This window comes from Panthera onca, chromosome D2 (genome assembly GCF_046562875.1).
Source record: "Panthera onca isolate mPanOnc1 chromosome D2, mPanOnc1 haplotype 2, whole genome shotgun sequence".
In the NCBI taxonomy this organism is placed as follows: Eukaryota; Metazoa; Chordata; class Mammalia; order Carnivora; family Felidae; genus Panthera; species Panthera onca.
The window spans coordinates 14,547,957-14,573,756 of NC_138349.1; the positions used below are offsets into that span (position 1 = coordinate 14,547,957).

At 49.5% G+C, this 25,800-nt stretch overlaps 2 protein-coding genes and 1 long non-coding RNA gene across 8 annotated transcripts in view; 2 read left to right on the plus strand and 1 right to left on the minus strand.

Moving 5' to 3' along the window:
* The window catches only part of HSPA12A (heat shock protein family A (Hsp70) member 12A), a 162,299-nt gene extending 154,576 nt beyond the window's left edge, over window positions 1–7,723 (plus strand). For both annotated transcript variants that reach the window (XM_060641382.3, XM_060641383.3), the window contains 4 exons: window positions 114–218; window positions 1,215–1,473; window positions 4,256–4,359; window positions 5,502–7,723. In XM_060641382.3, the coding sequence (XP_060497365.1) occupies window positions 114–218; window positions 1,215–1,473; window positions 4,256–4,359; window positions 5,502–6,139 (1,106 nt within the window). In that variant the 3' untranslated portion in view covers window positions 6,140–7,723. The remainder of the gene's footprint in view (window positions 1–113; window positions 219–1,214; window positions 1,474–4,255; window positions 4,360–5,501) is intronic.
* LOC144613200 (uncharacterized) lies at window positions 6,371–10,910 on the minus strand. Of its 2 annotated transcripts, none has more exons than XR_013550577.2 (3): window positions 10,708–10,910; window positions 10,199–10,327; window positions 6,371–8,044 (listed from the first exon to the last, which is right to left on the minus strand). It is a non-coding gene; the product is annotated as an uncharacterized LOC144613200 (long non-coding RNA). The 2 variants fall into 2 exon arrangements; XR_013550578.2 differs by having other exon boundaries at window positions 6,371–8,056.
* Window positions 10,911–10,943: 33 nt separating this feature from the next.
* SPMIP5 (sperm microtubule inner protein 5) lies at window positions 10,944–18,045 on the plus strand. 4 transcript variants are annotated; one of them, XM_060641393.3, is made up of 6 exons: window positions 10,944–11,032; window positions 12,363–12,431; window positions 15,101–15,421; window positions 16,762–16,948; window positions 17,458–17,558; window positions 17,681–18,045. In XM_060641393.3, exons 2-6 carry the CDS (start codon window positions 12,374–12,376, stop codon window positions 17,824–17,826), a joined length of 813 nt encoding a protein of 270 aa, XP_060497376.2. In that variant the 5' UTR covers window positions 10,944–11,032; window positions 12,363–12,373; the 3' UTR covers window positions 17,827–18,045. The 4 variants fall into 4 exon arrangements, with proteins under 4 accessions (XP_060497376.2, XP_060497375.2, XP_060497373.2 ...); XM_060641392.2 differs by lacking the exon at window positions 10,944–11,032 and adding an exon at window positions 11,039–11,227; XM_060641390.2 differs by lacking the exon at window positions 10,944–11,032 and adding an exon at window positions 11,039–11,195.
* Window positions 18,046–25,800: the final 7,755 nt, after the last annotated feature.

Consider the following 25,800-nt stretch of genomic DNA (forward strand, 5'->3'; position numbering starts at 1 on the left):
TAATGAGAAGCGTTGCCGCAAGTTTAGCTGGGTGTGCCGAGTCATCACCCCCCAGCTTGTTTCAGGATGGGGCTGACCAGAGGCCTATGTAAAGGGTGGATGTTTTTAACCAGGTGACAAGTACGTGGTTGTGGACAGTGGCGGTGGCACCGTCGACCTGACTGTCCATCAGATACGGCTACCGGAGGGACACCTTAAAGAACTGTATAAAGCAACAGGTGAGCCCCGGCATGGCCGATTTTCTCCTTCCTGAGCTGTTTCTCTCCTGTCGGATTTCTCTTGCTATTTCGTTCTCTCACTGCTGTCTGCACGTGGGATTCCAGGCCCCGAGGGGTACGATACCCAGATGCCCGTGTGGGGCCGGAGAGCAAGATGCAGTTAAATGCTCTTCAAAACACAAACCACCGTAGGGGCGCCTGGGGGGCTCAGTCGGTTGAGCATCCGACTTCGGCTCAGGTCATGATCTCACGGTCCGTGGGTTCGAGCCCCGCGTCAGGCTCTGTGCTGACCGCTCAGAGCCTGGAGCCTGCTTCCGATTCTGGGTCTCCCTCTCTCTCTGCCCGTCCCCCACTCATGCTCTGTCTCTCTCTGTCTCAAAAGTAAATAAACATTAAAAAAAAAAAAGTTAAAACACAAACCACCGTAACTTGGGTTTTGGCATACAATGAGCCTGTTTTAGATCCTGGCCAAGGGAGTTTCTTTCTGGAAGTTCTGGAAGGATATGATTGTCATCTGATTTGTCACCTGTGTTTTAGTGCCACAGTTAAGCTTTCTAGGGAGGTCTCGGGACACCCAGTCTTGGATCAAAGTTGCCAAAGCAAGCAACAGGCTCTCTCCCTTGGTGGGGGTGGGATGATGAATAAGTAATAGATCACAGGGTCTCAGTGGGCCTGCTGATTTTCCAGACCCTGTCCCTGGATTTCTTGGGTAGGAATACCGCGATGCTCCTAGTTAGTTATGTGTATCAATTTTATTTAAAATATAATTGATTTTAACAAGCTTGTTGATGAGTGATTCTGTAGGGGAAAGTCTCTCCACCTGGAATGAGAAGAACTGGAGGGTTTTCAAGCTTAAAAACCATAGCTGCTGTCCGTTTGCTCACTGGGCCCAAGTTCGTGCGACTTTGTGTTTCAGAGAAGAACACAGGGTAGGATGTCTCTCGGAGTCTGAATTCCGTTTTCACACGGCGGGCTCTCATTTTGTGCTTGACTCAGGTGGACCCTACGGATCCTTAGGAGTAGATTATGAATTTGAAAAACTTCTGTGTAAAATATTTGGAGAGGATTTTATCGAACAATTCAAAATCAAGCGTCCCGCGGCCTGGGTTGACTTAATGATTGCATTTGAGTCTCGTAAGAGGGCGGCTGCCCCAGACCGAACTAACCCACTGAACATCACCCTGCCCTTCTCCTTCATCGACTACTACAAGAAGTTCCGTGGCCACAGCGTGGAGCACGCCTTGAGGAAGAGCAAGTGAGTGGGCTTCACCTTTGGCTTAGGCCATTCTAGGGGGTGGATCCTACCGAGGGGAGGGAGGAAGGGGGTGTGGATTCTGAGTTCCAATACTACACACAAGCTATGTGACCTTGGCCAAGTGACTCACCTTCTCTGTTCCTCAGTTTTTCGTCTGGAAAATGGAAGCGATCATTCCACTTACCTCAAAGGGTTGTTGTGAGGATAAAGTGAGTTCAAAAGTTAGACACTTAGCACAATGCCTGGGACCTGAAAACTGCTGTTTCTGTGTTAGCTTTTATTATGTGCCAATAACCATAAGCTTTGTGAAAGCAGGGAATTTTGTGTTTTTGGCCTCTGCTGTATCCCCAGCATCTACAACAGAACCTGGTACAACGTAGAGGTGCTCAGTAAATATCTGTTGAGCAAAATCCCATGGGACTCGGAGTCTCTTGGCTACAGGCAAGTGTTCATAGCTCAGCTTGTTGCAAAATGGACATTTGGAAGCTGTGTGAAAGCTGAATGACAAAATTGATAGACAAAAATCACAGGCTTCTAAAAATCTTTTTATAGCAGAAGATTTCAAACATTCACTGTGCAAAATGAACCTCATGACACAGCTTCAACAGCTGTCACCTCCTGGCCAGTCTAAATCCTTGTGCACGCTCTCCCAAGTATTTTAAAGCAGATCTGATCATCATCTAATCCATGAATATGTCAGTAGGTATCGCTAAGATAAATTTAAAATCATTACCATAATGCTGTTATCACGATCACACTTGACACGAGTTCTTCAATATCCTCAGATTCCCAGCTAACATTACAATTTTTCCAACTGCCTTATATATGTTTTTCAGTTTGCACGGATATCGAAAAGATGGCTCTCCATAGCGGTTATCTGATAGGCCCCTAAGTCCCGCTTACTATATGGGTTCCCTCTCCTGCGTTTTCTTTACAGTTTATTATTAGATGACAAAGCTGATCGTCCCATAGAGTTTCCCGCAGTCCGGGTTTTTTGTTTATCGTACGCTCACGTAACCTGTTTGGTCCCCTGGTATTTTTGACAAATTGGCAGACGCAGCTTGGTCAGGTTCAAGTTTGAGTTTTTGGCAAACCTGCCTCATGGGTGGTAGTGTGTCCTCCTCTCACATCAAGTCAGGGAACACATGCTATTTGCCTGTTGCTTCTTTTGTGATGTCAGCAGCCACGGAGGGGAGTTGCCTAGGTCCGTTATGTTAAGGGATAGCCCCTTAGTCTCTCACTCTGTCTTCATTTGTCAGCTAGCCTATTTCTGGAGAGAGAAACTCTTCTCAATGGTTTGATTGCACTGAAATACGTTTCACATAGGCAAGACAGGACAAATTTTTGGTTCTTTCTTTTCGTTTATGAATTTTTTGTTAAATATTGTTGATTTCCTAGCATTCTCCTAAGTGACAAATGCATTTTTTTCTTTTGTGGGGGCAGAAGGGGGTATTATTAAGGCTTCGTGGATTTAGGCATGTTTGACGTATTTTAAACCATGGCAGTTATATCCTTAGTGATGGTCAAAATGTCCCATCTTGGCCAGTAGGAGCCTCTTTAAGTTGGCTCCTGAGTCCCGTTGATGTGACATTTTGATCTGACTTCTGGCTCATCTTGTATATTCCCCATCCCAGACCTGCAATCGGCCATTTCTCTAAGAAGCCCAGGTTCCATTTAGTGGGAAATGAAGTGGATAAGACTGTAGGTCTTCTTGACCTTGGAGCAGGTCCCTAGCCAGACTCTGACTAGGCTCATGTTCTCTCTGTCCACTGGCCCCCTCCCCACAGGCACCTGTTCTGAGTCTAACCCCAAGTCCTGCTCCACAGTTCTGCGGCCTGTCAGCTCTCCTGGGGAGACGGGCCACAGCCAGCCACGGAGTCATTCCGTGCCACACCACATTGTCCTGTGGCTGAGGCCACAGAAAGATGCCTGGTCAGGGAGACCTGGCAGCACCTAGAATGTGAGGCTAGGAAGCAGCTGGTGTGTGCTTCGCTTCAGGGACAGAGATGCCATTTGCTTGGCTTCTTTGAACTTGAGGATGGGTAGGGGACGTGTAGTCCCTGGCATTCCTTTAGTGCCAGAAAATTTCCAAAGTGTTTTCACAGATGTGGTATTGAACTTGATCTTGACAACCGCTGTGAGAAAGGTAAGACAAGTTGTGTTAGCCTTGATTTCCAGACACGAGACTGGGGCTCAGACAAAATGCAGGCCAGCTTGCCCCAAAGTCCCGCAGCCCAGCAGTCCTGGCTCCTTGTCTGGTGTTCTTTCTGCTCTGGACGTGCTGCACCTTTGACAGAGAAAGGGGCATCCTGGTAGGACGGGGCTTCTCACTGTCATGGGACAGGTGCCTGCAGGGCTCAAGGAAATGCACTTGAGCACACAGGTCTGTGGCCAGATGCAGCAGCACCGTGGACACATCATATGAGCCTTCAATGGACTTGAATCCGACTATCGCTTGCCTATAAAATGTGGTCATTCAAACGAGACAGACCCCTTCACTTCTTTCCCTGTCTTTTGCACTAGATTTCGGCTTCCACTATCCCAAGGGAAGGCTGGCCACAACACAAAGCAAAGAGAAAATCAAGAGGCTATGTCTTAGCTTTTGAGCATATCTAAGGGTCTGGGTTGTGGCAGTCGAAGGTATTTCCAAGGACTTTCAAACCCTTCAGTTCCCTTAAATGTGACAGCTGTTCTGTTCTGTCAGGGGCCATCTCTGCGCATAGTAGCCTGGGTCTCCTCCATACTCTCACTTCTCATTTCTCTCTGTGCCACACCCCCACAGCGTGGATTTTGTGAAGTGGTCCTCGCAGGGGATGCTGAGGATGAGTCCGGATGCCATGAATGCCCTTTTCAAGCCAACCATTGACAGCATCATTGAGCATCTCCGTAAGTATGAGCCAGGGCTCGGCCACTCAGTGGGGCAGAGCTGAATGGGGACTGACTTTTCTGGCATGACCAGCTAGAGCATGTGAAGTCAGACTGGCAGGGGGTCTGGGGCTGGGAGCCACAGGCCGGGGCCTGGGCATGAATGCGGGAGGTTGCTGGGCATAGGCTCTCCAGATCCCTCCCCTCAGGTACCGCACAGCAGAGCCTGTCTTCACCTGGGCCTTGAGTTTGGCTTCGAAAGTCAGGGAGCCGGGAACTCTGGAGCAGTATTATCCTGGAGTGACAGGGCCTAGGGAATGCACAGTCTTTGCTTTATCAGGATGCATGGGGAACCATAATCTTTGCTGGGGAGGGGGCACACTTACGCGGACCAAAGAAAGGTCTCCTGGGAGGGAGCCAACAGAATCTAGCCCTCAGGGGCCCTCCCTCAGGGACACACAGTAGACTCCCTGGGGACCTTTTTCAGCATCCAGGCTTCCCATTCACTTCCCACCCCACACCGACTCAATCAGAACCTCTTTGAAAACCAAAGAATACTTTTTATAACAGCCTGCCTTGACTTAGTTAGCAGGACCACAGGTTTGGAGAATGTCAGGAGTATTTATTTATGCCTAGCAAATTATTCCTTGAAATGATCACCACCTAGCTGTTAAAATGTTTCCACTTAGCAATAGCTTTGGTTTTTATCCCTGAGCATATAGGTGTGCAAACCCCCTTCTGAAGACCATCTCTACAGGGACACCTGGGTGGCCCAGTTGGTTAAACATCCAACTTTGGCTCGGGTCATGATCTCACGTTTCGTGGGTTCGAGCCCCACGTTGGGCTCTCTGCTATCAGCTCAGAGCCTGCCTCAGATCCTCTGTCCCCTCTCTGCCCCACCCCCACTCACACACTCTCTCTCTCTCTCTCTCTCTCTCTCAAAAATAAACAAACATTAAAAAATTCTTAAACTAAAATTTAAAAAATAATAACAAAATAAAATAAAGACCAGCTCAAGAAAAATTCTGTCCAGCCAGCCCAGACCTGTCTGTCCCCCAGTGGGGCCACACGGTTTTGTCTATTTGCCGCATTCTTAGGCCACCAGTCCCCCTCAGCAGCTGGCTTTTGGTGATAGAGTGCTGTCCCTTCCTCTTTGCTTTCAGGGGACCTGTTTCAGAAGCCCGAAGTGTCCACGGTCAAGTTCCTCTTCCTGGTGGGAGGCTTTGCGGAGGCGCCCCTGCTGCAGCAGGCGGTGCAGGCTGCCTTCGGGGACAAGTGTCGCATCATCATCCCCCAGGACGTAGGCCTCACCATCCTCAAGGGCGCCGTCCTCTTCGGCCTGGACCCCGCCGTCATCAAGGTGCGTCGGTCGCCCCTCACCTACGGGGTGGGCGTGCTGAACCGCTACGTGGAAGGCAAGCACCCCCCCGAGAAGCTGCTGGTGAAGGACGGCACTCGCTGGTGCACTGATGTCTTCGACAAGTTCATCTCGGCCGACCAGTCGGTGGCCCTGGGGGAGCTCGTCAAGCGTAGCTACACCCCGGCCAAGCCTTCCCAGCTGGTCATCGTCATCAACATCTATAGCTCCGAGCACGACGACGTGAGCTTCATCACCGACCCGGGGGTAAAGAAGTGCGGTACCCTCCGCCTGGATCTCACAGGGACCAGCGGCACAGCCGTGCCCCCCCGGAGGGAGATCCAGACCCTCATGCAGTTCGGGGACACAGAGATCAAGGCCACAGCCATCGATATAGCCACCTCGAAGAGCGTCAAGGTTGGGATTGACTTCTTAAATTACTAACGGGCCCTCCCGCCGCCTGCCCCGCCCTTGGACCCGGCTCACCTGCATCTGCTGACCTCAACCCTGACTGTTCTTTCCCTGTCCTTGACCCTCAGCATCGCCCACCTGGATTTCAGCAGGGAAGATGGGAACCACCAGGGCTGGAAATAATCAGGGGTTTTGGAGGGCACACTGGAGTCAGAACAACTGTCGGAAATCGAGACTGAGGTTTGGGAATAAGAAATCCGAGGATCCTGGGAGAGCAGCTCGTTTTTATAGGTACAAAGTGGTGAAACCCGCACCCACCAAGGGAATCGGTCCACTTCTGCAGCTGCGACTCAGCTTGCTTTGAAAGCATCTCCGGTAAGCAGGACTCAGGATGCCTTGTCGCTGTCTTTCTAGGTTGGACGTGAGATCTCTGCGTCAGGAGGAGATTCTTCATCTATTTGAGACTTTTCTTTGTACGTTTCTTGGGGGATGGCAGTCAATATAAAATGCCACCCATCTGCAGTTAATTTCTTGTCATCACCATGTGATTGAATGTGGTGATTCAGCAGGAGCTTGGAGCATTTTTAGCTGGTAGGAGAAGACTGCCCACGCGGGGCACTATTTTAGGTTCTCGTAATTTGAATTCTGAATAGGTTCAGTGAGGAGTAACGATAGCCAGCTAATAGGCTAGGATTTGAGTGAGTGGGAGGACAGACACCTTAACTTTTCAGCAGGTGAAGACTTGCTTTAAGGGAAATGGACATTAAGGCACTGCTGACTTCTCCTGAGTCATATGCTGCGACATCGTTCCCCGGATGCCAGATCCTGACTCCTGGGTTCATAAGTGATTCGAGTTAACCTTAGTAGACTTCAGGTGTCAGGAAAGGAGCCTGCAGTCTGCGTTGTTCACATCAGCAAGCCCAGGATCTGGAACGGCTCCACACCTCGACAAGCGTACATGTTTTAAACTAACTCCCTCCTCGCCGTCATCTCCCAGAGCGTTTCAGCCACGTAGTCCCACATTTCAGGAGGAATACACTCGTGATACATGGGTAGAGAATCTGCATTATGAAACGTTTCCCTGGAATCTTCAGTTTTTTTTAAGTGTATCTACAAGGAATTCCTAGATCTGTCCTTGATGAATTCAGTCAGGTCTTTTTCAAAGCAGATTGACCTGTGGATCGCCCTCGTGCCTGGCCGCTTCTTAAAAGTGGGTTCCTGGAGCCTGTTCCTTTTACAAATGGAAGCTGGGTCTTGAGGAGGGGGACCAGCGCCTGCGTTTTCAGTGGATGCCACGGGGACTGTGGTTCCATGGGAGTCCGGGAACTCCTGACTTTAGGTTTTGTTGCAAGCTGAAATCCTGACCACCAGCACCTGCAGTCTTCCAGTCTGGGGCTCCCTGACAGACAGACAAGTGAAGAATTGGGGTCTCACACTTTGCCCTTTGTGAGCGAGGCGGGGGCTCCACCTGGCTTGGGGGTGGCGCTCTTGGCGCTCACAAGAAGGGCCTGCGAGGGAAGAATGTTGGAAGGAAGGCACCCTGCGAATGGCCCGAGGGACCCACTGGCTTGTCTGCTGGGACTCATTCTGATCTTAAATCACCGGAGGCATGCATAACGAATGAACGGAAGATGAGCTAAGGAACTAACTTTGAATGCAAGCTGGATTCACCCACCCATTCCGTCGCCAATATGCAGATTTGACGCCGCTTTTCCACTGTCATTTGAACACGTCTTCTTGTTCACGTGGCCTGCTGCGGAATTCCCTGCTCGAATGTGAAACTCGAACAAAGCACCGAACTGGAGAACGCTGGTCACATAACTTAGTAGCGGGATCTCGTGTCCAGGCATCAAGGTGTGTTTGCTAGGCTTCTCTTCTGCCTGCTCTGCTTCAAAAGCTAAATGTTCTGGGTCTTTCTTTGATGTTGCCAGCCATACTCTACAAATAAGACTTTTTGATTTAGTTATAAGTAATATAATTTTATGTACATACAATATTAGAATATTGTACAGAATCTTTATTTCTACAATGTGCTTTTCTTGTCAAAAAAAAAAAAAAAAGGAAAATGCTCTTTGAATTTTATTAATGACATTGCTGCCTTTTCATTTCCATGGCTTTATTTTTTAATTGCGCTTACTTATCGATCTGTACCGATGCTAAGCTATGGACCGTGTATGCAAGGCCAAGCAATAGTCACAGGTGCCAAGGGTCAGAATACTCTGGAAAAAGGGACAACGGCTGGATCAACAGCTTCGTCAGACCTTGCCTCACTTACATCCTTCCCAAAGGCTCACGGTTTATGTTTAAAGGAGCATAATAATGTATCGATGCTCCTGTCCGGTCTTTGAGAGCTGGACATTCTGGTTCTATAAGCAACAGGACTGTGCAAAAAAACCAACGAAATCTCTCTGCGTCCCCGCAGGGCTTATCGGCTTCTTGTGGGGCAGGGCGGTCACCCTGAGGGCAAAGTGGGGTCCGTGTGCAGCACCGTCAGGATGACAGGGTTACACGCAAGGAATCGAGTGGTGCACAAATCCAGCCTTTCTGCTGGATTAAGTGTGAAAGTAATTTAGTCGAGTCTTCCTTTTTGGCCACTGTAAGGCTTTCCCACCTTTGCATCAGGCATGTCTCCTTGTCTATGATTTCTCTTTAGTGAGTTGGTTGAAATTTGCACTCTTGGCAAATAGGTGATGGAGAGGGGGGTGATAACTTTCCTGGACTTTCTTCTAGCCCCAGTAGTCGACCTGATTAAAGGGAATCCCCAAATCCATCCCCCCTCTCCCTCCCGCCCGTGGAATGACATATTCTAGAATAAGAACACTGGATGAATACGCTTGGACACGTTTTCTAATCTCAGTTTCTACAAGGCCTGTTGTCATGACCGTCACTCAGATATCCCTGTCCCTGGTATCTGATCATGTTTTGGAAGCAAAACTGTCAGAGATTTCCTTTATAACTGCCCTTTCTGTACACAGCAGGCATTAATAAATGCTGAATGACAGACAAGTGACAGACATAGAAGATAGGCAAGACAGGAGACATACAGGCACTTTTGCAGAGTGATGACTGAGACTGAGTCCAGATTACAGAGCCTGCCCTACCCCTAGGATGTTATTTAGATCAAGTTTAGCTTCTAGAATCTAGGTCTGGTTAATTGCCAGGGTGGCAAAGAATCGCATGCCTCGATATAAACGGGAGTCAAAATGCATAATTAGTTGAAGATCGAATTTCACAGTTGTAGAGATGACGTCGCTGTGGTCGAGCTGCATATTTATGCTGGGAAATGACTTAAGTGGATGACTAGTATAAACGTCGTTGTCCGTTAGGTCACATCTCTCATCTGCTTGGACTATGGAATTTCATTCTAAAATATCAGCCACCGGGGTCTCATTCATTCACTACAGGATAAATTCACACTCCACAGAACCTTGCAGCTGTTCAAACTTGACGAGATTGTACCTGCAAACTCTGTCTTCACGGATGTCTAATAAAGCCAAACTCTGGATCTCGTGTGGCCCAAGTTGGTTTTTTTTTTTTCCCACTATGAATTTGTGAATGGAATTATAGATGCATCATCGCTGACTTCCCCCTCCACCCCATCTCCAGTGGAGACTGGTTTTCAGATCTTGTCCTCAATGTTGCAAGCTTTTTAGCTTTTTATTTATTTATTTTTTTGAATTAACTTTCATTCCAACTAGACTGGCTCCAGCCATGTTCGTGGGCCCCTAGAGAAAGTGGTCTAGCCAGACAGAAGGCAGATGAGCCGGGGGGCCTCTGACAACTCCACCACACCCAAATGAAGGGTGTTGAAAAAGAAGCAGAAATGTCTAGAACTGGTGCGTTGCCCTCTGGTATCCTAGCAGGCATGCCGAGCTGGCTGCTGTGTCTAGAGCCTCGACTTTATTCCAGGCTCTATGTCTGGGTCGCCCTCTAGAGTTGGCTCTAGAAGCTTCTGGAGAGCCTGCGGTGGACTCTTAGGATGCTGAGGGAGGTCTACATGGATTCTTCTTAAGCGGTACCTCATCTAAAGTTCACCTCCCAGGAAGCAGAGGCAGGGAAGGCTGGGGGATGCTGTACAACAAACCAACTTACCGGAAAGTGGTGTTTTCGGTGGCCACGTTTCGGTGTTCTCAGGCGGTCTGTAAAGGTCCTCATTCCCTCTGTCTGGGTCACACAGTGGGCATCTTGGTTTCCATCCAATGAGATGAAGGCTCAGGTCCCCTTTAGTTCCCATAAAATAAGGACGATTAGAAAGGAGTGTGGCCCCCACTTCCCTGTCACCCCTCCCCCTTCATTGTGGTGCATTGCCCCTTTCTGCAGCCCTACCTGTCCCGGGGGGGCAAGGGTGGCAAGGGAAATGTCCAGCCACGTAGGCTTCTCCTCCCCTCCCGGGCTGCTTCCCGTCCCCCCGCCAGTCCCTCACACAGCCCCGACTCCTGGAGGAAGTCCCCATTGAGACCACCGGGCCCCAACCCAGACGGTGCCACTGTCTACAGCAGTAAAGGCAGCTTTGACCTAGGTCCCCACACGTAGCGCTCTCCCCAGTTACAAAGCCCAGAGGGGCTCAGCTGGGGGGGGGGGGGGGGGTGGAGATCACGTACCGAGAACGAGAAAGGAGAACAGCTCCCGAGACCAAATATTCACTGCGCCAAGCCCTGGATGTCATGCCGGGGGCCGACGCTGAGCCTGGAGCAGGGGAGGCATCCCCCGCATCCGCTGGTGTTCATCCGCGCCCCCTGGCCTGTGGGCCCGAGGTGAGGTCGTGGGCGGGAGGGTTGAGCAAGGGGGAGGGGCATCCAGGAGTCCGGCCCCTCCTCCCCCACCTTCGGGGGGGGGGGGGAGGGGGTGGTGGTGAGCGCACAAAGGCCAGAGGGAAGGCGAAGGCCAGGAGGGCTGTTGGCCGGTGGGCGATCCAGGCCCGCCCAGGTGAGGACGTAGAGTGGGCCGGAAAGAGGAAGCGGGGGGGCTGTGACCTCGCTTTCCGACCCCTTCCCGGGCCCCCACCCCCAGCACACCTCCTCCCCACGCTCCTCCTCTCGGATTTCACGGCTCAGAGGAAGCCGCCCAGGCCACCACCCACCTGCGCCAGGTGCGGCCCACAGGCCAGGGCCACGCTTTGGGGTAACAGCTATGCTATATAGGCCCTCAGGGTTTAGATGTCCCTCCTCGGGCGGGACAACCCTCAGACAAGTTACTTAGCTTCTCTGCGCCTTGTTTTTCTCATCTGTAAATGGGGCACTCCCATGGGAACTCACCCTTAGGGCAGCTGTGAGGATTTGGCAAGAATACCGTCCCGGGTGCGCTGTGTCACAGCCAGTGTTCTGCAAATGTCCGAGTGTGTTCGAAATTCCCATCACTGCTGACTAAACCCTGACTGTGGCCCTCCCCCCGAGACCACGTGTCCTGGCGGTGAAGGCCTCACTTTTGAGAAGTGACCTGCTTGGCATTGTAGCACTGGGCAACATCAACGGATGCCCAGATGCAGGAGCTGTCCCTTTTGAGGGGACCCGGGCCATCCTGGAAGAGGGCGGGGGTCTGGCTGGGGAGGCAGCATCCCATCAACATGCCGCGGTGCCCCCCGCCCTACCTCTGCTCACCCATCTTGGACTCTGTGCCCATCTTTGGGGACTTCTGAGCCCTTCCAGCCAGACCTTATTCGAATTCTTCATTGCTTAGCAGCATCCTTGGCCCCTAACTCACTAGATGCCAATAGCACTGACCGCATACCCCAGTTGTGACAACCCAAAATGTCTCCAGACACTGCCAGGTGTCCTGAGGTGGCGTTGGGGGACAGCCGAAGTCACCACTGCAACCTCTTCCACCTGGAACCACAAAGGCCCTGGGGCTGGGGGTGCTTCTTCTCTTCCCTTTTCTGAGGTTCCGGAGTTTCACGTGGGGGCTTCTGGGTCCTGCTCATCTTTGTATTTCTAACCTCGTGACAGTTGTTGGCCACAGTGAGCGTACAGTTCATGATTGCTGGATGGATGGATGGATGGATGGATGAATGGATAGGAGATTGGGTGGATGGAGGAGGTCCCAGGAGGGGAGACACTGGGGGACATGTAAAAGGTGAACGCCCCTTGGTAGTAGGCCACTGGTTTTATCTGCTGGTTCTGTGTTAAGATGGTGGTGCTGCCTCCCTTTCCCAACCCCCCGGCGGGGTCATTCTCCTCCCAAGGACTCTAGCACACGTGTGAGTTCTTGAGGCAGGGACATTCGATTAGATCATTTCATTCTCTCTTCCCTTCGTTAACAGAGAGTGAAATCATGGAGTCTTCCTCCAAGACCTTCATGAGACACCTGCCAGTCACACCAGGCTACAGTGGTAAGTGGTGACGTGCCCTGCCGATGTGCCCGGCAGAACCGTGGTCCTGCTCACTGTCCCTGCCTTGGTCCGCTGTCCGTGTCTTTCTGGCCAATTGGGCCAGTACAGACAGGTTGGCTTCTTTAGGACCCTTGTGGAAAGCACTCCTTTGCCCAAGATGGCTGATAACGGGGTTCTGATCAATGGAGAGATACAACTTAGGCCAGATCTCCCAGGACATGGCCTGGTACATGGGAAGCACCAAATGTCCCTTGAGTGCATTTGGACCAGGATAGACACACTGCTAAGGGGACAGACACAATGAATAAGCTGAGGCCCTGTCCTTTTTCCCAAGTCGAGCTTTCTCAAGTGTTGCACGAGGGTTGTTCTTATGGGCCCATCCCTTCCTGTGTCCCCCAGAGGGAGAGTGGTCAAGTGCCCCGGTTTGTCTGGAATGGCCCTGGTTTCAGCACTGAAAGTCCTGTTTCCCAGGAAACCCCTAAGTCCTTAGCAAACAGGGATAATTGGTCATTCTACCCAATAGTGCTTCTCCTCAGGCTTCTGGGCTACAGGGGACTTACTAAGTCACGTCCCTGTGACAGATGCAGTGGTCCTCATGGGCACTCCGCTCTCACAGATAGGTGTTCTTAGGAGAGGAGATGCACGGGGAATATTCCAAGGTGCCCAGCCTCACCCCTTATCCCACTGGCTGGTTAAGGGAGCAGGCTTTGAGTTCTAACAAACTGAAGTTTCAGTCCCTGCGTGGCCACCGTGTGTGTGATTGTAAGAGTACTTTCTGTGGTAAGTATAAGTGTCTATTAAATGGGTGTATTCGTTTCTTAGGGCTCTGTTTATATTTTTTTAATTTTTTTAAAAATACCTTATTTATTTTTGAGAGTGACAGAGTATGAGTGGGGGAGGGGCAGAGAGAGAGAGAGAGACACACACAGAATCTGAGGCAAGCTCCAGGCTCTGAGCTGTCAGCACAGAGCCCGACGTGGGGCTCGAACTTGTGGACCACGAGATCATGACCCAAGCCAAAGTCGGACGCTTAACCGACTGAGCCACCCAGGCGCCCCTCTTAGGGCTGTGTGTGAAACAACAGATACTTATTCTCTCACAGCTCTGGAGGCTAGCAGTCTGAAATCCAGGTTTGGTTGGATCAGGTTCTCTCCGGAGGCTCTAGAGGAGGGCCCTTCTTTGCTTCCGGTTTCTGGTGGCCCCCCGCTGTTCCTTGGCTTGTAGCATCACAGCTCCAATCTCGGCCCCCATCTTCACGCTGCCCTGCATCTCGGAGTCTCTCAACCCCCTCTCCCTTATAATGGAGTGCTTTCGACAAGTATCCCAAGAAGCTAAAGTGTCTGTCCTGGTGAGTCAGCTGGCCAGACATAGACAGTGGACTAAGGCAGAGACAGATGGATTTAGGGCACATTCTCAGCCAAGGATAATCTCATTTCCCAGTCTTTTATTACGGCTGCAAAGAACTGTCAGGTAAGGTCCCATTCGCAGGTCCCAGGGGTTAGGACTTGGGCACAGCTATTTGGGAGACACAAGTCAAACCTCTACACAGGATAATGATAGATTTCTCATCAGATTGTTGTGAGGTTGGAAGGAGCCAGCACACAGGCTATTTCAGACGTCCCGGCCCTTAGTAAGACTCAGCGAGCGTAGCTTGTGGTCCCCCGTGTGTGTGCACATATACAAGTACATAAAATCTCTGCAGGGCAGGGGAGGCCCTGGTGGCAGGGCCCCTCGGTTTCTATGGTCTCCCCCCCACCACACTGGGGCATCTTTTGACTGCCCCTGGGTTGGGGACACTGGCTGGTGGGTGGAGAACTTCAAGATCAGTTTAGAAATTAGATTCTTCCAGAAGCAGCTTCTCACAGGGCGTAGGAGGCAGGGTTTCTGCTTTTAACTCTGTGGTCAGGTTTTCTTTAGGGACAAAGGCAAAATGTCCGGGCCCCGGGAACGAGTGAGGGGTATTTATGTATTTATCTATCTAGCCATTTAAAACCAAATTCTTAACCAGTTTTCCCTCATCCGTTCTTTAAAAAAAAAACAAAACAAAAAAAGAGTTTTATTGTGACAATATTATAGTCCCTAGGATTCAGCATCTAGTTTAAATAAACACTTGTGTTTTACCCATACTAATAGTAATGATTACATGTTATTTTGTGGGAAATGGCAAAAAATTGTTCCAGGGGGTGGGCCTCACAGATAATGAATTTACCTTTTTGTGTAATAGGTCTCAGCTTTTAATAAGCCCGCAATTTCCCTCGACAGTCCGACAAAAAAGATCCCAAATTGCATTTGGGACGTGTCAAGGAAAATAAGCTTTCTCTCTAAAAAGATGAAATAATTTCAATTACTCCTCAGACTATCATTTTGGCCCATTAAATGCTTTCCCCATTTGCTGTTCAGACTGACATCAGGGGCTTTGCTATCAAAGAATATGACTGTCATCGTCTTTGTCAAAACGGGCCGTCCCTCCCCAGCTCCGAGGTCATTTTTTTTTTGTGGCCTGGGGAGGGCCCGGCGCAGCGCAAACAGCCCCGCTTGTGTTAATGGCCTTTGGGAAAACGCAGTGTCGTTGGCCCAGGAAGAAATGCCAAGTGGTGGGCTGGGGTTCCGGGGAGTTTCCGCGGGTTCTAATTGCCTCGCTGAAGGCCCTGATGCATCGGCTCTTGCAGGCTTCGTGCCCTACCTTAGCTGCCAGGAATCCACCAGCAAGGACAACATGTCCCACTGCCTGAAAACCTTCCAGGAAAGCACACAGCGATATAAACACCAGCTGGAGAAGTTTCGCTGCTCAGTGGCCACTGCCCGGAAGCTGAAGCCCGTTTGCTCGGAGGAGACGGTCCTGCGGGAGCTGCATCAGTATTATCGGCAGTATCACCCCCTGAGTTTGGGTACCGGCTCCCGGAAACCTGCCCCCTTCCCCCCTGGGCACAAGTGCAGGGCCCGGCAGGCCCCAGGGGACACAGAATCCAGCACCCGTGCCAAATCCCCAGGTGGTAGTGCAGGACGGAAAGGCTTGGTCTCATAAGATGAGAAAGAAACGTTTCTTGGTGGGGGGCGGGGGGGGCAGAGGGACACGGTCCCGGTCGGGCAAGAGAGTGCTGGGAACTGAGACCCTGGGCAAGTCACCAGGAGTGTTGGGACCTCACCTGCCCTCTCAGTACGTACGTACACGTGTTAGCTGCTTTGTCTGTGCTAGGCGCCGTTATTTCATGAACCTCGACGTCAGTGCTATGATGGCGAGACTACGATTCCCGCTTTAGAGACGGGGAAAGTGAGTCTGCAGAGGTGGTGGTGACCCTTGTCTGAGGTCAGACCTCGGCTCGAACCCGGCTCTACCAGGTGCTAGGTGGGTGGGAAGGGGTTGGCCCCGAACAACACCACAAAAGCGATGACAGAAACAACTGACGACGTGATTACGTGTAATGCTAATCACAGCCATGATTTGCCTTAGACCATTTTTAAGGTCTAAAGGCCTGTAGGAAAAGTAACGAACTCCAGAACTGCCTTTATTATCATTACTCTAATTGCTTGGGGTTGCAGACTCACATGCGTGTTGTGCTTTAAAGTTTTCCAAGCCATAACATCTGCCTTCAGAGTTTAGGATTTAGCCCAGTTCTGTGACTGTCTGCTGAGTGACGTAGGGCACATTGCTTCCCCTCTCTGGACTACAGCTCCTTCATCCAGTGTGGGGAAGGATGGACTAGAGGCTCCCTACGGTGCGCTCCCGCTCTGAGGGTCTGGGACTCAGTGGCCTAATTCTATTCTGACAGCAGCTAGAAGAGGCAGGCGGGCAGTTACCTTTCATCTCACAGATGTGAAGTCGCTCAGGGTCAGCGCCAGAGTCACTCGCGACCTGAAGGCAGTTTCCTGGTGCTCAGCCTGATAGGCTTCCTTCTGACCTGGTTGCTTCTCCTGATTCCTTTATGTGCACGGTCAGAGCGCAACGTGGGAAGCTTCTTGATTAATCTGGGACAGGAGCAGGATCCGGTGAAGGGGGAGAACTAGAGAATCAGACAGACGCAGGCTTGAAGCCTGGCCCTACCACTCCCTTGCCGCGTGACCTTGGCCAAGACGCTCTTAACTTCTTTAAGGTCTCGGTTCTTCCTCTGTAAGGTGTAGGTAATTACAGTGTCAAGTTCTTACAGTTCGTGAGAGAATGAAATGGGAGGGTATTTGCAAAGCCCCTACCAAGGTGCCTGCTACTCGGTGTCGACCAACTCGGTGCCCTTAGCACGTCTGGGGGCCTCTTGGGGTTCGCCAGCGTAGCTGTTGGGGTGCCAGCTCACTGTGTGGCTTCTCAAAGCCCTCAGAAAGCACGGTGTCTTTACAGAATGCAAACACATAAAGAAACCTCTCCAGGAGCCTCCAATCCCCGGCTGGGCTGGCTACCTCCCGAGAGCCAGGGTCACGGAATTAGGCTGTGCCACGAGGTACACTGTGATGGCCAGAAACTGCTACAGAGACTTCCTGGACCTCGTGGAGCAGGCCAGGAAGGCACACCTGAAGCCATATGAGGAGTAAGTCTGGCTTGGGGCGTGGCTGCGGGTGACAGGAACCAGGGCGAGAGCAGTTGTCGGGCTGGGGCATTCCCAGATGCCCCATCCCAGCTGTAGGGGGCCTTTGATTTGTTTTACAGAAGGGGCCTCGTTTGTAACGGGGGCCTTCAAGGTGGGCCGCTCCCCTCCACTCCCCACCCCACCCACCATTTTCCAGAAGCCCTGCTTGCGGTCCTGGCTGGTTTGCAGGGCAGAGGCCGGGAGGAAAAACCAACAGGGCCACGTGTCCTGGCAGCAACCTACGGCCCAAGGGCACCGAGGGAGGGACATGGTGTGGCACCGCATAGGGCAGCTCTTTGGCCTCAGTTTTCCCTTCTGCAAAATGGAGATACGATAATCCTTTCATTTTAGGATAAATCGTAAGGATTAGAAAGAAACACGCTGTGCTCACGCAGGATGTGCAGAGATGGTATTTTTTCTTTTTATTATTAAAAAAAAAAACGAGTAAGTCTATGACTTCTGTTCTTCAGAATATACGGAGTCGGGTCCACACAGCCTCCTTCTGCTCCTTCTCCAAAGGTTTTGCAACACCAAGGGCTACTGCCAAAATATCCGGAGTTTTCTATCCCAGGTAAGGGGGGGGAGTCCTTCTTGCCTTCCTACTCCTTTTAAAAGGGGGATGAAATGTTTGCAGAGCCTCCCTGCTTAGCTGGGCCATCTGCCTGCAACTGGTGGGGGTGGTTTCTCTTCCAGGTGGTGGCTGTCCTGCCCATGGAAGACCCCTGACAGAGGACCCCAGGCCTCCAGTGACGTGTGGCTGTGCCCAGAGATCAAATATGTCCTGCAACGGGAAGATTTATCTAGAGCCTCTGTCCTCAGCAAAGTATGCAGAAGGCTGATGCAGACAGCCTCTCAAGGAGAGGTGAACTTCAAGGGGGGACTCAAAAGCTCACCATTCTTACATGAGAACCAGGCCCTGACCCACACCCAACAGGCACTACGGACCTTTCAAAATCTAAGAATCCTTTCGACTGCCACCTGCACCCTGTTTGGCAATAGCATGTCATTAATGATAAAGGCCTTTTATTGTGTGGGAATAAAGAGGATGCTTCTCAGCATGCTGAAGGTTTCTATGGTGAGGGGGGTTGCAGGTTATGTTGACATTCAGAAGAGCTAGGGAGAGGCCCATCTCATCCTTACCTTGAGGTGACCGTGTGCACCTGGGTCAGACTCTTCCTGAAGCCCTAGCCCAGCCTCTCACCATCAGTCCCCGTCAGCCATCTTGGGTCCTGACATGGCAGTTCCCACCAGTGGCACAGATGCCATGCCCAGCCAACCCTGCTGTCTCAGAATCCCAGTCCCCAGGCGACCCGGTGGCAGGCACGAGGTGTATTCATTTCATCGGGCTTCTGTGACACTGCCTCAAAGAGGCACCAAAAGATGACGGAAGTTTATTGCCTCGCAGTTCTGGAAGCTAGAAATCCGAGTTCAAGGAGTGAATAAGACCACACTTCCTCTGCAACCTTAAGGGCGAACCCTTCCTTGCCTCTTTCCAGCTCCTGGTGGTGGTTTGCTGGCAATCTTTGGGCTTCCTTGGTACGTAACTATAATGTCTGTCTTTATCGTCCCGCAGCATCCCTCTGTGTCTCTCTGTCTTCGCGTGGCAGTCTTCTTGAAGGACACCTACAAAGAGCCTATTTCCAAATAAGTCATAGTCTTGCGTGCTGGGGGTTAGGACCTCGATATATCATTTTGCGGGGACACAGTTCAACCCACAGCACGGGCTTGCCTCCTTCTGCCACTAACAGGCACTCTCTCTGACCTCGCTCGGCATCCGCTGGCACTCAGAAGGCCTCAAATGCAGCTCTCCTGGTGCAGTGAGACCACTGTAGGCATCAAAAGGCTCAGAAATGGGCAGAGCCAAAGGACACAGTACTGTACCGTTGGGGGTTTTGCCCAGGGTGGAAATTTTCACCAGGGTTCCCTGGGCAGAAATCAGGTGTCAGATCTTTACCTCTGATGAGTCAAAAGAGCTTTGATGAGAAAAAAGTTACCTATTTGTTTTTATGAACCTCCTAGTGGGACTCAGTGTTCTCTTCTCTTATGCAACAAACCATAGCCGTACCTATCACCATCACCTCGTCCTAATGGAAACCACAGATCTGTTCCTATCAGCTGACGTTTCTTGCAAACAGCTTAAAATAATGTCAGTGCGGATCACCACTTTATAATTATGTAGTTGTTCAAGCTACTTTATCTACCCTCTAGTATATTGTTATTCAGTCTATATATGAAGAAACACACGGTGAGCTCACAAATTTGTCCTATTTAATATTTTCACCATATTTCACATAATCTCACGTATTTGACTTTCTGCGTTTAAAAGCGTTGTGAGAAGACGCTCACAGCTTTCACCAGACAGCCAGAGGGGCCCTGGCACCGAAATGTCTCCTTGTCCAGGGAAACAACCGAGGATGTGTGTACAGGGTGATTATCATACAAAACAAAACAACAACCCAAACCCCGTAAGACTTGGGATTACAATATATCCCTTTGTTAAAAAATAATGTGATAGAAGAGTACTGCTATGGACAAATATTTATAATACAGGACATGAAAAACAGGACATAAAATGTGTAATAACAGCGAGCCCACACGCGCGCGCGCACACACACACACACACACACACACTATGATCTTGTTTTTTATTTTAAAAACAGTTGTGGGAGGGGAGAGAATGCTAACCCATGGTGCTACCAAATGGTTATTTGGATGATGATACATCACTAGTTATTTTTATTGTCTTGTGTGCGTGCTTTCCAATTTTTCACAGCCAACAGGTATTGTTTTCATAATCAGGAAAAAATGTTATTTTTAAAGATCTCGGCTGTTTTCATCTTCTTGAGATCGTATGTTTAGAGGCAAAAAGCCATATCTCAGTAGAAGGTAGCTGGCATCTTGTTCAAAGGGCTGGAAGAGACTATAGATGAGATTTTTTCCAACTTTCTTAAAACCCTGGGACCCCACTATCCAGAAAGGAAAGCAGGAGATAGATCCGTTGCCTACCTGGGGCAGGTGGTCCAGCCTGCCACGCCTCTGCGGCACTCAGAAGAGAGCGACGCCCAAGAGGTGTCTTTCTGGTCACCTCTTCCAAACCCACAGAATTTGCAGATGATTGCTCTGGACTCAAGGTTATTTAGCTCTTTGCCCTTGAAATTAAGGGGTGCCAGGATTGAAATGATTCCTCGCAAGGAGCCCTCATCTTGATCTTATCCGCGGTACCATATAGCACATCAGTATTTAAGTCACTGACTAATCCATTTGGTACCACCTTTAAAAATTGGCTTGAAGTGTGAAACAAAAGCAAAAAACAACAACCTAGTGACAGAGGTAACGGAATCGAATAAAGGCAATCAAGAATTGTTTCATAGTATCTAATTCTTCTCCAGCTTCGTGATTCAGATCACCAAGTTCAATGTGCAAATCTGTAACTCCTTTTGTAGAAGCAGTTCCACACTGCAATTCTTTTCCTTAATCTTTGTCCTTGCTGTTTCTCTCTAGCCTATAATTTCTGGAGCGTCATCTGTCGGGGGAGGTAGGGAGGTGATTTTACCGCGCAGCAAATTATCATTATTAGCACAAGCTGCATCCGTAATGAGCTCATTCTTGCCACTAAAAACAATTCCATTACCTGATAAGACAAATTTCCGTGGGTCTGGAGACACTGAAGAAACTGAGGGTGAGGGCTTGCATGGTTGCTTTTAACAATGGGTGGGCCTTTTGTGGGATAGTTTGACTTCTCTAGCATTAAAGTGCTCCTTTGTGGTCACTTCTTTATCTTCCTGTGTGAGAATCCCCCCAGAGGCCAGATACCGGGAGGAGATGGCCAGGTTTCTTGACCTCACTCCCCCATTCCACAGAGTAGTGACAGGCTGGCCCCAAACAGGATCTCGGTTACAGCTTTAACTTTGCTCCAGCCCAGCCACGAGGCCTGTGGCCAGGAGGTAGATCTCAAGTCTGTGTTTTTTTCCTGGCTGTGTGACTCTGAACACTTTCCTTAACCTCTCTGAGCCTCAAATTCCTACTGTGTAAAATGAAGAGAACAAAACAGGCCGGTCAGTAGCACGATTGGTTATGAAGATGAAGAGATTAGGCAGATACATCTGGTCCACACGTGCTCGGTAAATATTGTTATTGTCAATTACCATTAAGGTAAAGGGACCCGGGAACATTGCGGACATAGGTTGGGGATGGGGTTGTTCTGTCTTTGAGCCCACCCAGAGAATTATTAACAGAAAACGGTTCAGAACCCGGGCTCCTGGCCACTAATAAAATGCTCTCTTCCCTGCTGTACATTTCTTCCAGGGACTCTACCCCAGGAGGGAGGCAGGACACACATGATTGGCCAATAATAAAAACAGAAGCGGCTGCTAATGTCCTTACTTATGTCAGGCTCTGGCCTAAGTCATTTGCCGGAATAGCTTATTTAAGGAATATTATAACCCTTTTGCTCTCGCAGATGAATAAACTGAGGCAATTTGCTCAGAAGCACACAGACAGTAAACGGCAGAGCCAGAACTTGAACCCAGGCCGTCTGAGGCCAGAGTCTGCCCACCTAACCTTCATGTCACATTGGCATGTCCTCCGTGGCCACTGTCACAGTAACGTGAACCACTGCTAAATGAGCCGTGGTTTCACCATCGAATCGATCCAGAAAGAAATGAGATGAGAGGATAAACGAGAAACGCGGAAGTTTAAGAATGTGATAGAGCCAGTATAATGGGGCTCAGGATGTTGAGAGCCGGGCTCTGGGCGGGGGTTGGGGGGGGGTTGGGGGACTTCACGCAGGTTTGTGCCATGTGACTACTGGGTGATCTGGAGTGAGAAACTCGACCACTCCCAGCCTCAGTGTTCTGTTATAAAGTGATGCTTCCTTCTTCGTGAGGTTGAGAGGCTGAGATGGAATCAGGCACACAAAGGGCATGGCAGGGCGTTTTGCAGGCACAAGACTCACGGGCTAACCTTGACCAAGCTGGAGGCTCTAGAAAAGAAAAGCGACAAATCAGGGCCCCTGGGTGGCTCAGTCCGTTAAGCACCTGACGATTTCAGCGCAGGTCCTCATCTCACGGTTCGTGAGATCGGGCCCCGCCTCAGGCTCTGAGCTGACAGTGCAGAGCCTGCTTGGGATTCTCTCTCTCTCTCTCTCTCTCTCTCTCTCTCTCTCCACCCACCCCCCCTCTCTCTGCCCCTCCCCCACTCTTTCTCTCTCTCAAAATAAATAAATAAACTGTCCAAAAAAAAAAAAAAATAGGAAAAACAAAAAGGCAGAAGTTAAAAGGTTTATTTAAGGCCAGAGACTGGAGGCCCTGATCTCCCTGCCCTGCTCCTAGGCCTTGCTCATCAGCCCCTCTCCCACCCCAAGAGTTTCAAGAGCCGGGGTCTTGGCTCATTTCCCAGAAGGCCCCTGAGTTCCTCAAGCTTATTACCCCCCACCCCACTGCCCCCTGGCCTCCTCCCCAACAAATTCCCTGAAGTTTCCCCTGGTGCTCAGCCCAGAACCAGTGCTCCACAAGCGTGAGCCATCATCAGGTGAGACGACCCAGCAGGGAGAGTCCCTAACTGCCCCCTCCTTGAAAGCCTCTGTTTTTCAGCTGAGGGGGGGGACTTGATGGGGAGAGTGGGGTCTACCAGCCTCCATCAGTCTTCCAAAAGTAGGCCCCACAAAGGAGGCTAATGTGTCCCCAACAACAATCCACATTCATATTTGGATTCAAACCAGATTTGTTTGGAGTCTCCAAAGGCTGAGGGGGAACGTGTACCCCTACCTTTCCCGACCAGCCTGGGGTACCGTCAGGAAGGGCCACCAGGCATTCCATGGCCTGAAGGAGCTGAACAGCCAGCCTCAAGGTCTTTTAGGCTTCATTTCTGGTATGTTTTCTCCCGAAGGTCACGCCAAGGGCAACTGTGGCCAGGCCTCTCCATCGGGCTGCTGAGGCACCCCCCCCCCCCGCCCCGCCTCCCACAGTCCCAGACCCCCGCTTCAGGGTTTGGGGGCCGGCAGCTACTAACAGACCTCCGGCTCAATGCCATTTTACCTAAAGCCGCTTCCGTTGGCTTAAGCTCAACACAATTTTGGCGATCGCTTATTTTTCAACCCATTTGTCTAAATGGCATTTTTGACTCATTTTATAATTGGCATACACATTAATCACATGTGCAGCTTTGTGAAAGTTGAGGTTTTATTTCCCTTAGTTGTCTTTTCTCCTCATTTTTTCTACTTATGAACACTTTGAGGACCTTTTAGCCAATGTGTCCATAAAGCTTTCTGTGAAACTTATTGTCACAAAAGTGGCATTTTATTTGAATGCTACCTCAGCTCCCTGCCCTGAAGGTGCCAATCCTTTTAATAAGACATAAATCACTGAGGCCTTTCCTTCTAAAGCAAGGTTTGAAAACTTTCTCTCTAAAGGCCAGATAGTCTTTTTTTTTTTTTTTTTTTTTTTTTTTTTTAATGCTTCATGGGCCATCTGGTCCCTGTTGCAAATACTCAATTCTGCAGTTTTAGCAGGAAAGCAGCTTTAGATAATATGTAAATGAACAAGTGTGGCTGTGTTCCCATAAAACTTTATTTATAGACACTGAAATTTTAATTTCATATCATTTTCATTTATCACGAAATAGTAGTCTTCTTTTGAGTTTTGTGAAAAATTATTTAAAAACGTGAAAACTATTCTTAGCTGGAGGGCCATACATACACAGGCGGCCCGCGGACCCTCATTTGCTGACCCCTGCCCTCAACAACACTTTAACCCAAGGGTATGATGCTATGATGCTAGCCAGGATCTAATCATAAGTGATGCGTTTTGTAAGTAATTTGGGTCATGCAGGTGCCCTCTTTTATTTATTTATTTTTTTTGTGTACACGTGTGCGCGAGAGAGAGAAAGCAAGGGAAGGGCAGAGAGAATCTTAAGCAGGCTCCAGGCTCAGCGAGGGGCTTGATCTCACAACCTTGAGATCATGACCTGAGCCGAAATCAACGGTCGGATGCTTACCTGACTGAGCCACCCAGGCACTGAAGCAGGTGCCCTCTTAAGAGAGACCCCTTTGGGAAACAGAAACTCCATGCATGCAGAACACAGAACATAGTCCAAACCCACCTCCAAAAGGGAGCAGGACAGGGTGATGTGGAGCTCAGATCAGCTGGAAGAAAGCCTGCGACTGGTCAAAAGATAGAGACAAAGGCCTGCCAGAGGCTTTTCATACCCTGCATTACAGTTAAAATCTAATTTAGATGAAAATAGATGCACAGAAATTAAATGTGCGTGTGAGGTTTTCGTCGCTAACTTGTGTGCCCTGTAATGATAGCTTCACCAAATTTACTCCTGTGGCTGGAAAATAAAGATGTTTTTTGAAATTTGATTTTGTGGTTTCACAAATTGTTTTAGCTCTGTAAATAGTTCAGACCCCATTTCTGATCTGCCTGAAACAAAAATAGAACATTAAAGTGTTTAAGATTCAATCAAAGGTTTGCTGTGAGCGGCACAATATTAAAATAACAGAAAAATCAATTTTTATTTTGAACATGATTTGTCTCAAATAGCGTCCTAATAGATAAGGCTGATTATATGGTAGTGAATGTAATTTATATATACCGAGCTCTATGCTTTTGTCAGAGTCATCATTAAGAAATTTGACACATAAGCCAAAGAACAATAAATGTCAGCTGAAATATATACCAGTTGGATATAAATGGGATGCTGAAATGCATGATGCTGGCACCTGCTGTACTTACAAGTAATAACATGCAGTCTAAAGCAGCTTGCGTTTTCAAACAAGAACTCTTTTTATGTTGTCATTTAAAATATCTCGTATTTCTGAAGGTCAGGAATAAATGGCACTGTTAGCATTAAAAGCTAGTAAAAGAAAAAGTCATCTGTTGTTCATTTAACATAACATTTTACGAAACAGCTTTGTAAAGTGCTCATTATTTTTCCCTTATGGAAGCTGAGGAGACAAGAGGAAGACACCTGGTTCTTAATGGAAGGCTTTGTATCACACCTCGGTTACCATTTTTTTTTAAATGTTTATTTATTTTTGAGAGAGAGAGAGACAGAGTGAGAGCGGGGGAGTGGCAGAGAGAGAGAGAGGGAGACACAGAATCTGAAGCAGCTCCAGGCTCCGAGCTGTCAGCACAGAGCCCGACGCGGGGCTCGAACTCACGGACCGCGAGATCATGACCTGAGCTCAAGTCGGACGCTTAACCGACTAACTGCCCAGGTGCCCCTCTGTTACCATTAAATCCTGATTCAGTGAGATCTTTGCGGGAATTATGTGGTTTGTGCCTGGGCAGGTAAATGCTAAGAAATAAAGCTGTCTTTACAACCGTGGTCTGCTGGCTCTGTCTGCCCAGGTCCTGGGTTTTGTCCTCATCTGTAGTGCTATGTGCCGTAAGCGTGACAGCATAACACTGGGGACAAGTGGCAAGACTGTCAGAGCCTGAAGATGGAGGGTTTTGATGTGACAGGTGCAGGCTCCCAACATAAAGAGGAGGGAGCCTCTTGTTGTGTCTCTTGGGGATAGTGACAGATGAACCAGGATCTGAACACAAATACAGACGAGGGACTGGGGTCACAGAAACTACTCAGTCAGCATTCACCAGCAGCCCCTCCTACCAGCCACATGTTCTGAACTCCAAAATATTGTAAACCTCTGATTTTGTATTTTTTTCTTTTAAAATTGGATTCAAAATGAAAACTACAAAAAAAAAAAAAAAAGCATGGACAAACACACCACTATAACCACCATGTGGAATTAGCAAAGATGAACTTTTTGTCATGTTTGCTTGATGTCCTATTGTAACGAAAGATAAATG

Excerpts from the sequence above, each read along its gene's own strand:
- SPMIP5 (XM_060641393.3), top strand. The coding sequence starts at position 12,374 with ATGGAGTCTTCCTCCAAGACCTTCATGAGACACCTGCCAGTCACACCA. Across the intron at positions 12,432-15,100 it reads AGTCACACCAGGCTACAGTG|GCTTCGTGCCCTACCTTAGC; the intron begins GTAAGTGGTGAC and ends CGGCTCTTGCAG. Across the intron at positions 15,422-16,761 it reads CACCCGTGCCAAATCCCCAG|AATGCAAACACATAAAGAAA; the intron begins GTGGTAGTGCAG and ends GTGTCTTTACAG.